Consider the following 16,122-nt stretch of genomic DNA (forward strand, 5'->3'; position numbering starts at 1 on the left):
AAAAAGACCCTGCAATCTTATCAACATTGAATAGCGTGGAAATATGGTGCAGTCTTTCTTTCAGACCAAATTATTGAAAATAACAAGACAATACAATATAACCCCACAATCTTTGAAACTAAGAACCTGTACAGGTTTAGAGAGTTTCTTTATTCCAGACCTTGTCATTTTCAAAATTAAAACAAATGAAATCTTCATTTTACTAAGACTCAATCATGTTCTTTTGCCTGTTCAACATGAATAAGATGATTGGGGGAGCATTTCATCAACATTAGTAATGTCCGACAAATTGTCAGATCTGACAACTTAATTTGATGTTGATTGGCTCATAAGCAGTGCTACCATGGTAAGTGTCGGATAAAACGTCTGACAACTCCTTTCATGAAAATGCTCCCCGGGCCCTTAGTTTTGAAGATTTTGTTTTTAATTATAAATTTCTTTGCCTGGAAGAAAGAGTATGTGTTAAATGCATTCTTTATTACAGGATCTTAGGCTGGAAGAGGGCTTTAATTTTAAATGTTTGTTTTGTTGTTGAAGGTTAAGTTTTTGAAATGGCAGCATAAATTAAAAAGTATATGGACCTATATAGCTAGTTCATGATACTTGGACATAAGGTTTAAGATTGAATGTCGACAGTAACACTGTTCTTATTACGTAAAGCTTTACGTACTGATATTTATGATATAACTAAATTAGCGAACGTGGCCAAAATTACCATTAGCGATGCCATTATATAATCAGGACCGGGGGTGGGGTGGCAGTTTTTCCCCCCAAAAAAACTTGACTTGCTATACGAGCAAAAAATGAAGAAGATCTTGGTGGAAGGGGGGAAAACTTGTCTCAATTATGGACTACGGAAAAAAAATACCCAAAAGAAGGAAGGGGGGGGGGGAATTTGCATCGACACAAATTTCCATGCATCAATTTGGCAACTGGAATTTCAATGCATTCGTAGCAACAAACCTTCATGGCGTGCTGTACCCACGAAATCAGGCATACGCGGATGTGCCGATGGAGGGTAGTTTTTTTTTGGAAGAAATCCCTAAACATGGGATATGGTTTTATCATGCTGGAAAATCCCTAAACATGGCCCCAATTTTATTTATTTTTCTCCTTTCCAACACAACATTAATGACCAAAGTTGGATTGTCCTTTAACAAAAGGATTTGTCGTGCGTAACTTAAGTAGAAGATTGAGGAGTTCTCAAAACTGAGCTTTTTGTGACTTTTCAGACATGAAATATCAGTGAAAAGTGCTTTTAAAGCTCACTGATCTGTTATGTTGTTCTTTTCCTTCTATCATGCACTGAACTGTGCACACACAGATCAATGATCTCTATCCACTTTTATTTTTGGTTGCTAGAGAATCCGAATTCCAGACAGATTTGCTATTAAATAGAGGCTCTAAGGATTTCAGGAGTATTGTCTGCTGCTTGGTCGCCGACGTCAAGGACCCAATTCTCTCCACGTTATATCAATTGGTAGGATCTTGTCTTTCACTTGGATTCTGTTTGATATTCATTTGTTAAAATCTATTTCTTAAAATTCATCATAGTTATTTCATGTTTGGGTCCTGAAGAGTCCGGGGGGGGGTCGAATGGGAAAAGCTTCCGTAGTGTTAATTTTATTGACTTTGTTTACGCATAAAATACATTTCAAATGTTTTATAAATTATGTCTTAATTGTGAGCATATACATCTTCGCAAACATCTTCGTGATCATGGTTTTGAAAAAAAAGTTCGTTAGTACTGTAAATTGGAAACAAGGCTGTGTTTTTGGAAATATTACGTACTTTTTGTAATACGCCGATATCCGAAGACGTTCATGAATAGCATGTATAGTGCAGTAAAGAAAATGAAATAAATGGATAAACGCTCGAGTGAGTAACCAGCTGGTTTTGGCAATTGTCTTTAACGTGGCAATGAAAACTTGCGGATGTTTTGGAAGTTTATTACATAGGAATGGCCTTTACTGATATGATCGACCCTCCATGAATTATTAGATAGTTGTATTCAATTTAGGGCTTATCAGACTGTTGATAATTCTTTGAAGGTATGATGATCTTGTAATTACATTGTTTACAGGTATAAAGCAATATGGCTAATGCACCGGCAATTGGAATCGATCTTGGGACATCTTACTCGTGTGTTGGAGTATTCCAGAATGGGAAGGTTGAAATCATTGCCAACGACGAAGGAAACAGAACAACTCCAAGCTATGTTGCATTTACTGAAACTGAGTGCTTGGTTGGAGATGCAGCAAAGAACCAGGCAGACATGAATCCAACCAACACAATCTTTGGTGCGTTCATTATGTTTGTTTTTGTTTTCATTTTGCTCTTAAAGTATTACACCATTTCACCCCGGCCCTCATATGAATAAAGGTTTACTCCTTGAGTTTTCAGAGTTTTTTTTTACACAAACATCAAAATTATTAAAGCAAATAAGAAAATCTAAAAAAAAATGTTTTGTCAACCCGTAGGGTTACAACGTAAACTTCAAGAACCGGGTTTATGTAATTGATCTCTTAGTTAGGTTTTGGGGTCATCCAAGAATGAAATAATTAATGGGCTATGTATTTCTCAAAAGATAACATGCGTATTCCTATCGTGATTACACTAAATGCCTTTCGTGTTATGGCGTAATATCGTTCCTTTGCTGTGACTTGATAAACACTCTATATAGGCTTATAAAAAATATACAGTATTTTGGTGAAAGGAATGATTCTTGTCAATGTGTCAGCTGGCATAGCGAGTGAGTAAATTTGCAGTAAGTCAAGGCAATTGAAAGATGGATGTTTGTATAGGCCTACAAGACTGAATATGAATCAACTGAGTTTAAAATTTTTGTTCTGCTTACTTTCAAATCGAGAAAATAAAGTAATGAAAGAAAAAAATACAGCAATTACCAAGAACAAAAGTAACACCGAAAGAATACGAACTTGATACATGTACATAAGAATGAAAATTTGCAATAATGAATAGTTGTAAATGCAAAAAAAAACCTCACCAGAGGTGAAATCGGAGAGTGAAAGCCCGGGGGGCACTCAGTATTTAATGCATAGTGGGTATGTACCGCGGAGGGGACCCCCACCCCCCCATTTTTACACTCAAATTTCCGTTCCAAGGCTATAGCATTTTTGTCTTTTTGAGAAAAAGAACAAAGAAAGCCGCTCCAAAGCATAGCATTCTTTTCTTATAGAGAAAAAAAGAAGTCCGCTTCAAAGCTTCGCATATTTTCCGATACGCCGTTCCAGCCGTATTGATCTGCTTTAATGAGCCGAAATTTTGGTGGAGAGCGGCCGCAGTGCGCTGTCCGACCATCGCATCTGCGCACCCGGCGCCCGAGCCGCCGGGCTGTAGCTGCATGCACGTATGCCCGTTCCATATGGATGAATACGCACTATGCGACCCGTTCCAAGGACCCTCCTTTTTACAATAAGCCCGCTCCAAGGCCCCCGTTTTTTTGTCTCGCCCGCGGCACACACCCACTACTTTTTTGGTCGAGTGCCTCCCCGGGAGTGAAATGGAGCAATGTTGTCCGAATAAGAATGACCCTCCCTGAAAATTTTATATTTTTAGGCTGCATGAGTTCACATAGAAGTATACTATTCGGCACGTTTTCGAAGGTTGCATAGGACCACCTCGCCTGTTCACATCAGAGGATACTAATTCAGAAATGCCGTATATAGCTGCGTATATAGCGCCCAATGTTGGTTCGATACAATAATTACCCCCATATGGAGTATTTTTACCAAGTATTTTTAGAGTGTATACGCTGCACGAAATTCGAACATGTTCGATTCCCAAATGGGAATCTCGAATAGACAGCCATGATTATGGCAGCCACATAATTGTTTGGATTTAAAAAAAGAGATTTCTTTCAAACTCTCACCCCATGCTTACACCATCATTTCTGCTTTCCATCACATTTGTTTACGACCCGGGGGGGGGGGGCACTTACATTGACGAGTGGATACCATGCGCGACAAAAAAAAACACGTAAAAAGGATGTCCATTTCACGATAGGGCACGTTACGTACGTAACGTGATAAGGGTGTCAAAAACACAAAAATAATGAAAAAGGGTATCTATTTCGCTAGGAAAATTACGTGTTTAGGGTCGAATTTGCGGGGATGATAAAACAAAATCAAAATGTTTTATAAAGGATATCCTTTTTGCCCCACCACTTCGTGTTTAGAGTCCGATTTGCACGAGGTGTAGAAGCTGGGGTCGTACTAAACCAAATAAGGTTAAGCCGACGACCGAAGGACCCGGAACAATAAAATATTCCTGTACTTGTTTAGGGGTTCATTTCAGGGAATATTTACCAAGAGTATCGTTTTGTTTCCAATACTTGTTAAGGGTAGGGTTTCACATGCATGCCAGTACTTGTTAAGGGGTGCAATTTCAGAATATGGAAATTACGTGTTTAGGGTGCTTTTCGAGACCCCATGGTCGCGCATGGTATCCACTCGTGAATGGAAGTGCCCCCCCCCACCAGCTTAGGTTGGATTCCCAGGCTCTATAAGAAAAGGATGTGCCATGATAGTAGACTTGTTGAACGCTGCATTTTTTAGTACAAATGTCCCACTTGGCACAAATGTTCCTTGAGTCAAAGGAAAAAGATTCATCCAAAGAGACACGCTGTATCTATGCAAATAAGCAAGTAATTTGCATAAATTTGCATATTATGTCGATATAGTATAAACAAGTAATTCAGAATATATATTACACCAGAACTGCCCTAAAACTGGAAATAAAGACTTAGGGTAAGACAGAGAAGAAAATTGTCATAAAACAATTGGGATATCCTTGTTATTATTACCTAATTTACATAAATTATGCAAATTATAATTTAAAACATAGCATTTTTTCAAGAATCCTGAACTGTCTTATAAATAACAACAAATAATACAAAATGTCAACATTCTACATGAAAGAGAATATATTAGTAAAAACATCGATATGCTTCATGACAGTATTGGTGTCTTAATTTGCTTAGAAAGAGGGCAAATATGTCAAAATGTATGACGTGATATTGCGCTAAAACGAGACCAAAACAACCTCTACGTCACAGTCACACTCACGAATCGGACAATAAAGTGATCAATGGTATGTCATTCGAGATAACACAATCTCAAAACAATAGCTTCCATCGGCCTCTCGTATCGCTTTTGTTGGTGTGTCTGCCACACCGTAATCTGTGATACATACGGGCAAAATGCATTTCGGTATCGGTAAAACACTATTAATTTTGTGTTATTTGTTTCTATTTAGTTTCTCTGGGAAAATTTACAGGAGACATTGATTTGCAGGTTACTGCTTTAATGAAGCTCTGGCACATGAATCATGACGAATGAACCCTACCTCAATCCATATATTTAACTTTTTTAAAATATATATCTTTTGGAGACCCCAAAGTGGCAAAACTGCATCTCCCCGGCATTCCCGCTACTTTACAAAACCAGTTTGACTTGTATTATCAACTTGGAAAACACAGATGTATGGGACATCAGACAACATGATTCCTGAAGATGTTTTTTTTTTTTGTTTATTTAAGCCTACGTCCACGGGAGCCCTCCGAATTTACTCCATCCCCTCTCTGTATTTCGACACTAAATAAAAAAAATATCGTGTTTAAAAGACACCGGCAAGGCAAATTGCATTTTTGGTATAATAAAGCAACTTTTATATCTATATTTTTAGATTTACATTCATCATTATTGATATTATTATAATTATTATTAATATTATTATTATTATATTATTATTATTATTATTGTTCTGCCGTTTGTAATAGTGCTCTAGCACAGTAAAGGCTACCCAACAGGCGCATGCCTAGGATACCCTTTCCCTTTTTGGTTTTATGTATTAAAAAATGGTGTATTGTCGTTAGAACTCTTAAAAGAATATTTTGTTTGTATTGATACCTTGGAATAGATTGAGGAGAAAATACTCTTCAACTGACATGTAGAGGATCTGTGGTAAATTGAAGAACAGCCACACGGCCCTTTATTGATTCCACTCTATGTTGAATTTAAATATTTTGAGAGCCCAATCGGAAGAAAGATACATTTCTACTACACACAGTAAAGCCTCTTTGCGTTCTCCTCTTGAAAAAAAAAACATAGAAGGCATTGTTTTATACATGTATCTCATAAAATAAGTTTGTGTACGTAACAGTGGCCTGTCGAAGTTGCCAAAACCGTTTATTTTGTTTTGACAATATATATTTAGAATATCATCTAAATGAAGCCCTCATCTGGAAAAGGGCACTTATTAAAGGCAGTATCCACATTATATAGAGGAGGCCTTGGCACTGGGAAGAGGGGGTTGAAGCTTGTTTAACTTCTTGGGACCAAAATTTAACATTGAACCTTTTTTGCAAATTTACATCAAATTTACATCAATAAATTTTACAGGCAAATACACAAAAAGGATTGCACTACAAAATGAAGTTTTTTGGGGGTAACGTTTCTTTTTTTTGTCACATCTGCCGGAATTCCAGGGGGTGCTATCTATCGAGAATAATACACGCAGCACCCCCCCCCCCAGCCCCCGCTTCCAAGTACCAGGGCCTCCTCTATATAATGTAGATGCTGCCTTTAATAAGTGCCCTTTTCCAGATGAGGGCTTCATTTAGACGATATTGTAGATATATATTGTAAAAACAAAATAAAGGGTTGGGCAACGTCGACAGGCCACCGTCATGTACACGAACTTATCTTATGGGATATAAAACAATGCCTTCTATGTTTTTTTTTCAAGAGGAGAAAGTAAAGAGGCTTTACTGTGTGTAGTAGAAATGTATCTTTCTTCCGAAAGGGCTCTGAAAATATTTAAATTTAACATATATAGAGTGGAAGCAATAACGGGGTTTGAGTATTATAGAGCTTACGTGTTGCTTCTTTTTTCAATGTACTACAGCTCTACATGTCAATTGTAGAGTATTTTCTCCTCAATCTATTCCAAGATATCAATACAAACAAAAGTAATCTTTTAAGAGTTCTAAAGACAATAAACTATTTTTGAATACATAAAACCAAAAGGGAAAAGGGTATCCCAGGCATGCTCCTGTTGGGTTATAGCTTTTACTGTGCTAGAGAATTTTTACAAACTGCAGAACACTAATAATAATGATAATAATAATAACATTAATAATAATATTAATATAGATTAATATGAAATATAGATATAAAAGTTGCTTTATTATACCAAAAACGCAATTTGCCTTGCCGGTGTCTTTTAAACACGATATTTTTTTTATTTAGTGTCGAAATACAGAGAGGGGATGGAGTAAATTCGGAGGGCTCCCGTGGACGTAGGCTTAAATAAACAAACAAAAAAACATCTTCAGGTACATGTTAACTGATGTCTCATACATCTGTCTTTTCCAAGTCGATAATACAAGTCAAACTGGTTTTGTAAAGTAGCAGGAATGCAGCGGGGGAATGCAGCTTTGCCACTTCGGGGTCTCCAAAAGACATATATTTTAACAAAGTTAAAATATGGATTGAGGTGGGGTACATTCGTCATGATTCATGTGCCAGAGCTTCATTTAAGCAGTAACCTGCAAAGCAATGTCTCCTGTAAATTTTCCAAGAGAAACAAAATAGAAACAAATAACACAAAATTAATAGTGTTTTACCGATACCGAAATGCATTTTGCCCGTATGTATCATAGATTACGGTGTGGCAGACACACCAACAAAAGCGATACGAGAAGCCGATGGAAGCTATTGTGTTGAGATTGTGTTATCTCGAATGACATACCATTGATCGCTTTATTGTCCGATTCGTGAGTGTGACTGTGACATAGAGGTTGTTTTGGTCTCGTTTTAGCGCAATATCACGTCATACATTTTGACATATTTGCCCTCTTTCTAAGCAAATTAAGACACCAATACTGTCATGAAGCATATCGATGTTTTTACTAATATATTCTCTTTCATGTAGAATGTTGATATTTTATATTATTTGCTGTTATTTATAAAACAGTTCAGGATTCTTAAAAAAATACTCTGTTTTAAATTATAATTTGCACAATTTATGTAAATTAGGTAATAATAAATAAGGATATCCCAATTATTTTATGACAATTTTCTTCTCTGTCTTACCCTAAGTCTTTATTTCCAATTTAAGGGCAGTTCTGGTGATATATATATTCTGAATTACTTGTTTTTACATATCGATATAATATGCAAATTTATGCAAATTACTTGCTTATTTGCATAGATACAGCGTGTCTCTTTGGATGAATCTTTTTCTTTTGACTCAAGGAACATTTGTGCCAAGTGGGACATTTGTACTAAAAAATGCAGCGTTCACCCCTTTTTTTGCAGTTAACAAGTCTACTATCATTCTGGTTAAACATGCAGTTCTGGGCATGTCTTCATGAATATTCATTAGATGGGCTGGTGATGTCATATCCCCACTAGTTCTTTTGTATTTTATCATATTAAATAAGGTTTTACTAAAAAATTCTATCAATAATAACTAAAACAATTGGATTGACAACTGATTAAGTGCATTAGTTATTTATTGCCGCAACTTATATTTCATTATAATGGAGACAATGCAGACACATCATTTACACATGTATAAAAAAAAATGAAACAATTATGATTTTATGTAATAACATAAGAAAAAAGAAAAGTTGGGATGTGACACCTAATGAATGTTCATGACGATATGCATTTAATTGTTTTAACAAAATATTGCTAATTAAAATTTAAAAATCAATAACTTATTTGTTATCCGTTTTGGGTGAAATTTTCAGCATTTTGCTCTGTGAATTTTATTTATTTATCTATTTATCTAGATATTAATATTTTCTGCCCGGACCATCCCTTTAATGACCCAATTCATTCTTATCAAATCAATCTGTTGGTTGCTTGAGATTTGATCAATCACCCGAATTCTAGATTGAGGCTTTACTGGATTCCAGGAGTATTGCCTTTTGATTGGTCGCCGAATATGATTAAATTTGCATAAGTTGTCAATGCACACATTCTGAATGAGACGGTGAGTGAAATAGGGCAATAGTGTCCAGCGGCGCAACAGGGGTCGGTGGCCGGGGGGTGCAAGAGCCAGAAATTTCCCGGTCATAATGATATGAACAGGCGTAAAAGTGCAATGAGGCGAATAATATTGCGTATCGGGCAGAATTTATCTGAAAACAAAAGTTACAAGCGAGTGAAGCGAGCGAGCAAAGATTTTGACCTTTTTAATACAAAAATCAAATTTTGTGATAGATTCTCTCTTTCCATTCATTTTTTGTGGTCTGTACGCATTGGCGGCGGAAGCCAAAAAGTTTAAGGGGGGTCCACCTGAAATTTTGTGATGGACACAAGCAAAAAAAAAAGAAGGTTATCAACTAAAAATTTATGGGGGACCCCCCCACCTCAAATTTAAGGGGGACCTGTCCCCCCGCTTCCGCCGCCTAGGTCTGTACGCCACTTTGAACAGGATTCTTTGCGGCAGTAGCGTGAAGAGTAAAAAAAAAAAAAACGAGGGGCGCAGTATGACACATGTGCTAAAAAGCTCACTGCTTAATATAAGTCCCGGGCAAGAGAAGCGAGAAAAAAAATCACCTTTTCATGATAATATAACTTTGAGATATTTTTGAAATTACATTCAGTAAATATAATGATATCCTACATTTTTCCTTTTCTTTTCTTTCCTCTTTTTTGTTTTGGTCTTGTTTGTAGAACTTTTGATATCAAAGCCATTTAAACCTCGCAGATTGCCGCAATATTAATCAATCGCGGGTATACACAGAATATGGCTTTTACACAACACATTTATTCAACCCAGTTGCGTAATAAACCCAATAAATTTGAGGGGGTGAAACATAGCAATGTGGGAAACTGCATGTTGGTTCTACTCTTTCTATTTGTCATTATATTGATTTGTTTGTTGAATTTGTTAAAAGTCGCCAGCGTGCAAAGCGAGCTGGAAAAAAATTGCCGATTGAAATTAAATTCTAATTATGTAATAGGTTTTTCCATTCATTACGTTCAGCAAATAACACATTTCATTGTTTCCATTCATTTCATTATACGTTGTCTCCTATAATTTCTTTTATTTCCTCTTGGGTGTCGAACCAAACCCCCCCCCCCCGCCTGTACGCTAGTGATTGAACGTGATTAAACGGGGGCGTTATTATGGTTATAGATGAAGAGCCCCATACTGCATAAAATTGTGCACAATGTTGCATGCAGTCCATCTTTTTTTCCGCTCATTATTTTCAATCCTCGGCAGCCCGGTTGTGTTATTATTTTTTCCTTGTCCCTTTTTTGTTTCTAATTTAGCTTTTGACTTATTCCATTCTACCTTCGTTTCCGCTACTGTTTGCCATTTTATCATCTTTTAATTTATTTCCCATCATGCTATTGCATTACATAAGCCTATTTCGGAATGATTTGTTCTTTAATTGTCAGATGTTCTTCTTTCGTATCCGCCTTTTTTCCTTTTCCATTAAAAAAATCATCGCTTTCTTTTAACTGTTTCCTTTCCTTTTCCTCCTTTCCGTTTCCCCTTTCCTCTCCTTTTCCCTTTCTCTCTCCCTCTTTTTTTTCGTTTTTTTTTATTTTCCCGTTGAAATCCGCCAGGAGGAGCTTGCCCCTCGCCCCCGCCCGTTACGCCACTGATAGTGTCCGAATAAAATGATCAGGCCCAAAACTGATATTTTCAGAGAAAGGGTACTTTTTACCACGTTCACACGGCATGCAATTTTTTTATACTGCATCATCGATGAAAGGTGTACACAAGTGCATAAACTCATAAATATTAATACACAAATACAAGGCAAATATTATCAGATGGTAATGTAATAGGGCCAGGGCCCCACACATTTTATTTAGTGGTCATTGGTAGATGAATGCATACGATTAACTATCAAAGTGATCAATAATAAAATAACTTACAATGTACTGCCATTAAAGACCACGTACGTTATCACTTTACAAATAGGTTTCGGGGGGGGGGGGCACTCGACCAAAAAAGTAGTGGGGGTGTGCCGCGGGCGAGACAAAAAACGGGGGCCTTAGAGCGGGCTTATTGTAAAAAGGAGGGTCCTCGGAACTACAAAAGGTTTGTGAAAACTGGGGTCCTTGGAACGGGTCGCATGTGTGTGAGTGCGTATTCATCCATATTGAACGGGCATACGTGCATGCAGCTCCCGGAGGCGCGGCTCGGGCCCAGGGGCTCGGGCGCCGGGTGCGCTAACGCAGATGCGATGGTCGGACAGCGCTCTGCGGCCGCTTTTCACCAAAATTGCGGCTCATTATAGCAGATCAATACGGCTGGAAGTACATAACGCAAAGTATGCGAAGCTAAGGAGCGGAATTCTTTCTTCTTTTTTCTCAATAAGACAAAAATGCTTTGGAACGGAAATTTGAGTGTGAAAATGGGGGTCCCCTTCGCGGCACATACCCACAAGGCATAATATACTGAGTGTCCCCCCCCCCGATGCCAAAACTCGAATCGGCAACCTTAATATGGTTGCCATAGTTGAAGAAATAATTAGTTTGGATTTGAAAAGAGACTGGAACTACTTAAAGACCCATCCGAAGCTTTTGAGGTGTAATGCACAACGATGCAAGTTGTGTGCATTTTCATCTCTAATTGCCAGCCGAGCAGTTTTCCTATAGTAAAATTCAAATAAGCCTGCTTCGAAAACCGGGCTTCATTTGCCTCTGTCATACACAATAATGTACAATGCGAACGGGGTTTTGATTTCAGAACCATAGTTATTTTGATTAGTCTTATTGCCATGTCAAGCAAAAGTGTTACACAATCTCGAAGCAGAAGGCTGCGTCAATAAGCGGGATGGAAAAGGAGTGCCAATTTTCAGAGCAGTTGCGTAACGAGCATCCCAAATATTGAGGGGGCACAGTATGATCTTTCAAAAGGAAAATCCGATCTTGTGAAATTGGCGGCGGAAGCCAAAAAATTAAGGGGGTGTCCACCTGAAATTTTGGGATGGACAGAGGTAAAAAAATTTGAAAAGCGTCCCCAAAATAGGTTATCAACCTAAATTATATGAGTTGCTAACCAAAAATTTTTTGACAAGCAAAAAAAAAAAGGTCATCAACCTCAATTTTAGGGGGGAAAACACACGTTTCAGGGGGAGTCCACGTGAATTTAGGGGGGACGCAGGAAAAAAGTTGACAAGCAAAAAAAAAAAAAAGGTCATCAACCTAAAATTTAGGGGGGACACGTCCCCCCCGCTTCCGCCGCCTATGTCTTGTGATAGAATTTGACTGAAAGGGATGGTCCAGGCTTGAGAAATTTACATCTAAATAAATAAAATTCACAAAGCAAAATGCTGAAAAATTCTTCAAAGTCGATAATAAATAACAAAGTTATTGAATTTTAAAGATTTGCATTATTCCGGTGAAACAGAACTAAGCATGTCTTTAAGAATATTCATTAGGTGGGTTGATGATTATCTCCACTTGTTCTTTTTGTATTTTATTATATGAAATTACCTTTATTCAAAAATTTTCTACCAAGAACTAGTATAATTGGATTGACAGCTGATTGTGTGCATTAGCTATCTATTGCCGCACCTTTTTTTTAATCATAATGGACACACATCATTTACACATGTATGAAAAATGAAACATTAATGATTTCATATAATAACATAAGAAAAAAAAAGCAAGTGGGTATGTGACATCAATTTCACCTAATGAATATTAATGACGATGTGCATATAACTGTTTTCACACAATATTTGAAATTCAATAACTTTGTTATTTGTTATCCGATTTTGATGAAATTTTCAGCATTTTGCTTTGTGAATTTTACTCATATATAACATATAAATATTTTCAGCCCGGACCATCCCTTTAATATCCAGAATCTGTATATACGCCAGAGTTCCAAAGCTGTGGGTTTCATCATTTTTTAGCATCTTTTGAAGTTTCCACATAATAATATTGTGAAGAAAAAAAATCTAATGCGTTATATATAGGAAAAAAACTTTTCTGTATAATATATAAACGCATGACATTCCGAAGAGAACCACAATAAAGCTTATTTTGACACCATAATCTGAGTATCGAAAGAAGAGTATTGTAAAAGCTAAAAAGCAGTGAACACTACGTTGTGTAACTCCATGTTTCGATTATTTCTTGCTTTGAGTCTGAAAAGGACGCTTGAAAGGGGGAAGATCCATGTGAGAAAAAATGACCAGCCACACAGTAAAAACTGCGGTGTTAATTGGTGTACATGCAGGACCACACCAGGGGCCTGTTGCATAAAACTTTTTACCTGAGAAAACTCTGGTAAAAAAATGAAAACTAAAGTTAGTCTGATTTCTGCCATTGACTTTAACACAGGGCAAAAACTGGTAAAAACAACCTGAGATTTCTCAGGTAAAAAAGTTTTGTGCAACGGGCCCCAGTTATTTTACACCGGTGTTAAATTGGTGGTGTTAGTTTTACACCTAAAGGTGTTATTACAACACCTTTTGTTGTTACATTTACACTCTTTGGTGTTATGTTTAATCTCTAGGGTGTAATTTTAGCACCCCAGGGTGTGGTCCTCTATTAACACCAGTTGGTGTCAGTTTTAACACCGCAGTTTTTACAGTGCAGGTTTTTTAACCGACGATCGCCTGCATGTACAAAATGGGTACGTTCCCACTAAACCCCCATTCATTTCCAGACCGATTTGCATATCAAGACTGCACCAATAACAAAGTCATAAATAATCAGTTAGCGCCACATTGAATTCTTCAGTACTTTTTTTTAATACATAATTTCTTCATGCCTATACAGATATTAAGCGAATCATTGGTCGACGATTTGATGATTCATATGTACAGCGTCTCGTGAAAACTTGGCCCTTCAAAGTTATCAACTTTGAAAACAGACCAAAAATTGAAGTTGAGTTCATGAATGAAAAGAAGACCTTCTTCCCCGAGGAGATTAGTGCCCTGGTTTTAACGAAGATGAAAAAGACTGCAGAGTCATATCTAGGAAAGGTAAGTTCTTAGTAACTGTGACTCTTTCAAAAGAGATAATGATAATGATGATAGTAATAATCATGTTTATGTTGATAATAATAATTTAATAATAAAATGATAAAGATAATAATAATAATGATAATAACAATAATAATAATAACAACAACAATAATAATGATAATGATGATAACAACAACAATAATACACCCTAAAAAAACGATGAGCTACGAAGAGCTACTTTATATTACTCTTAAAGGACAAGTCCACCCCAACAAAAACTTGATTTGAATAAAAAGAGAAAAAATCAACAAGCATAACACTGAAAATTTCATCAAAATCGGATGTAAAATAAGAAAGTTATGGCATTTTAAAGTTTCGCTTATTTTCAACAAAATAGTTGTATGAACGAGCCAGTTACATCCAAATGAGAGAGTTGATGACATCACTCACTCACAATTTCTTTTGTATTTTATTATATGAAATATAAAATATTTTTATTTTCTCGTCACTGTCATGTGAAATGAAGTTTCATTCCTCCCTGAACACGTGGAATTCGATTATTTTAACATTTTGTGCTTCAGGCAATGAGGTCCTAATCATCAAATTCGTAAAAATTGAAATATTGTATAATTCAAACAATAAAAAACAAAAGAAATAGTGAGTGAGTGACGTCATCGACTCTCCCATTTGGATGTAACTGGCTCGTCATACAACTATTTTGTTGAAAATAAGCGAAACTTAAAAATTTCATAACTTTCTTATTTTACATCCGATTTTGATGAAATTTTCAGCATTGTGCTTGTCTGATTTTCTCTATTGATTAAAATCAACATTTTCCTGAGGTGGACTTGACCTTTTATGAGCGTGTAGTGACGGCTTTTCGGAGTGCTGATTTTTCTTGTTCAAATTTGAACTAGCACTCCGAAGTGCAGTCACTATACACGCTCTTCCAGTGCTAAATTAGCTCTTGGTTTTTTGGAGTGTAATAATAATAATAAAAACAACAGCAATAATAGTAATAATAACAATAATCATAAACAATGTTAATAAATAATGATGTAATGAATTCAATTGCTGGATTGAAAGACAAGAGTCAGAAACACTTTAACAATTATGCTTCCACAGTATTTTCGAGAACTGTGACATGAGTCTTTTGTCATCTATCAATATTTTCAGAATAAACCTTCACCACCTCTTCAAAAAACCTAGTACTCACCGCATTCATTCACTAAACTACACTAAACACCACGTCATCCCCCATCATCCACATCCAAATTCTTCCGCTCCTCATTAAGGTAACATGCAAACATTGTTGCAATTTTAACTTTCCGTTATAACCTAATTTTGAATTGAGCTCAGATGACTTTTTCCTTATATTTACATCTGTATTTGAAAATTGAAATATCACAATGTTATGTTCATTTAGTTATGTTTTTGTTGCATGTTTTAGTCCAGTAGGACCCCAACATGACCGTCAAATTTGGTATAATCATAATTATGCAATAATAACCGAGCTTTCGACCTTTAAACAGGCCTTCATGGCTTTTGAGACACAAAGATTAAAAACAATAACGACAATAATGAAAGCATCTTTAAAAGGTTCTTGACTCATCCGTACGTCGCAGAGTTAAAACTCAACGATCTCTGACCACTTTCACCCTATTTTTACTCAACTCGCAATTGTTTCTTAATTAGAGATTTATTTGTTTTAATTATCTTACCATTCTTTCATTTGATCTGCAGAAAGTAACTGATGCTGTTATAACAGTACCAGCGTACTTCAATAACTTACAAAGACAGGCAACCAAGAATGCTGGTGTGATTGCTGGCCTTAACGTCTTGCGTATCATCAATGAACCTACTGCAGCTCAGGCTTGTATTGCCTGTGTTCTGGACACTAAGGTACAGGGTGTAGCTTTTAAACATGGCAATCACTGGTCTGTGCGCAGACTTTGAAGTAATAGTGATTATTATTCAGATATTAAATATTAATCAGAGCGCTTTGATCTCCATGAAAAAAAAATGGGCGGCGCTCCGGAGGGGGGGGGGGGGGCAGGGAGTACGCTGTCCCTCACTTTTAGAAGCATTAAAAAGTGTCCCTTTTTACCTAAGAAAAAAGTGCACTTTTAAGTGCTCTTTTCATC

At 36.5% G+C, this 16,122-nt stretch overlaps 1 protein-coding gene across 1 annotated transcript in view; it reads left to right on the top strand.

The window, feature by feature from the left end:
• The first annotated feature begins 1,292 nt into the window (after positions 1-1,292).
• Positions 1,293-16,122, top strand: part of LOC121411197 (heat shock cognate 71 kDa protein-like) — a 59,796-nt gene continuing 44,966 nt past the window's right edge. The window contains exons 1-4 of the mRNA XM_041603770.1: positions 1,293-1,480; positions 2,084-2,300; positions 13,791-13,996; positions 15,722-15,880. Coding sequence (XP_041459704.1) covers positions 2,096-2,300; positions 13,791-13,996; positions 15,722-15,880 — 570 coding nt within the window. The 5' untranslated portion in view covers positions 1,293-1,480; positions 2,084-2,095. The remainder of the gene's footprint in view (positions 1,481-2,083; positions 2,301-13,790; positions 13,997-15,721; positions 15,881-16,122) is intronic.

This window comes from Lytechinus variegatus, chromosome 3 (genome assembly GCF_018143015.1).
Source record: "Lytechinus variegatus isolate NC3 chromosome 3, Lvar_3.0, whole genome shotgun sequence".
Taxonomy (NCBI): Eukaryota; Metazoa; Echinodermata; class Echinoidea; order Temnopleuroida; family Toxopneustidae; genus Lytechinus; species Lytechinus variegatus.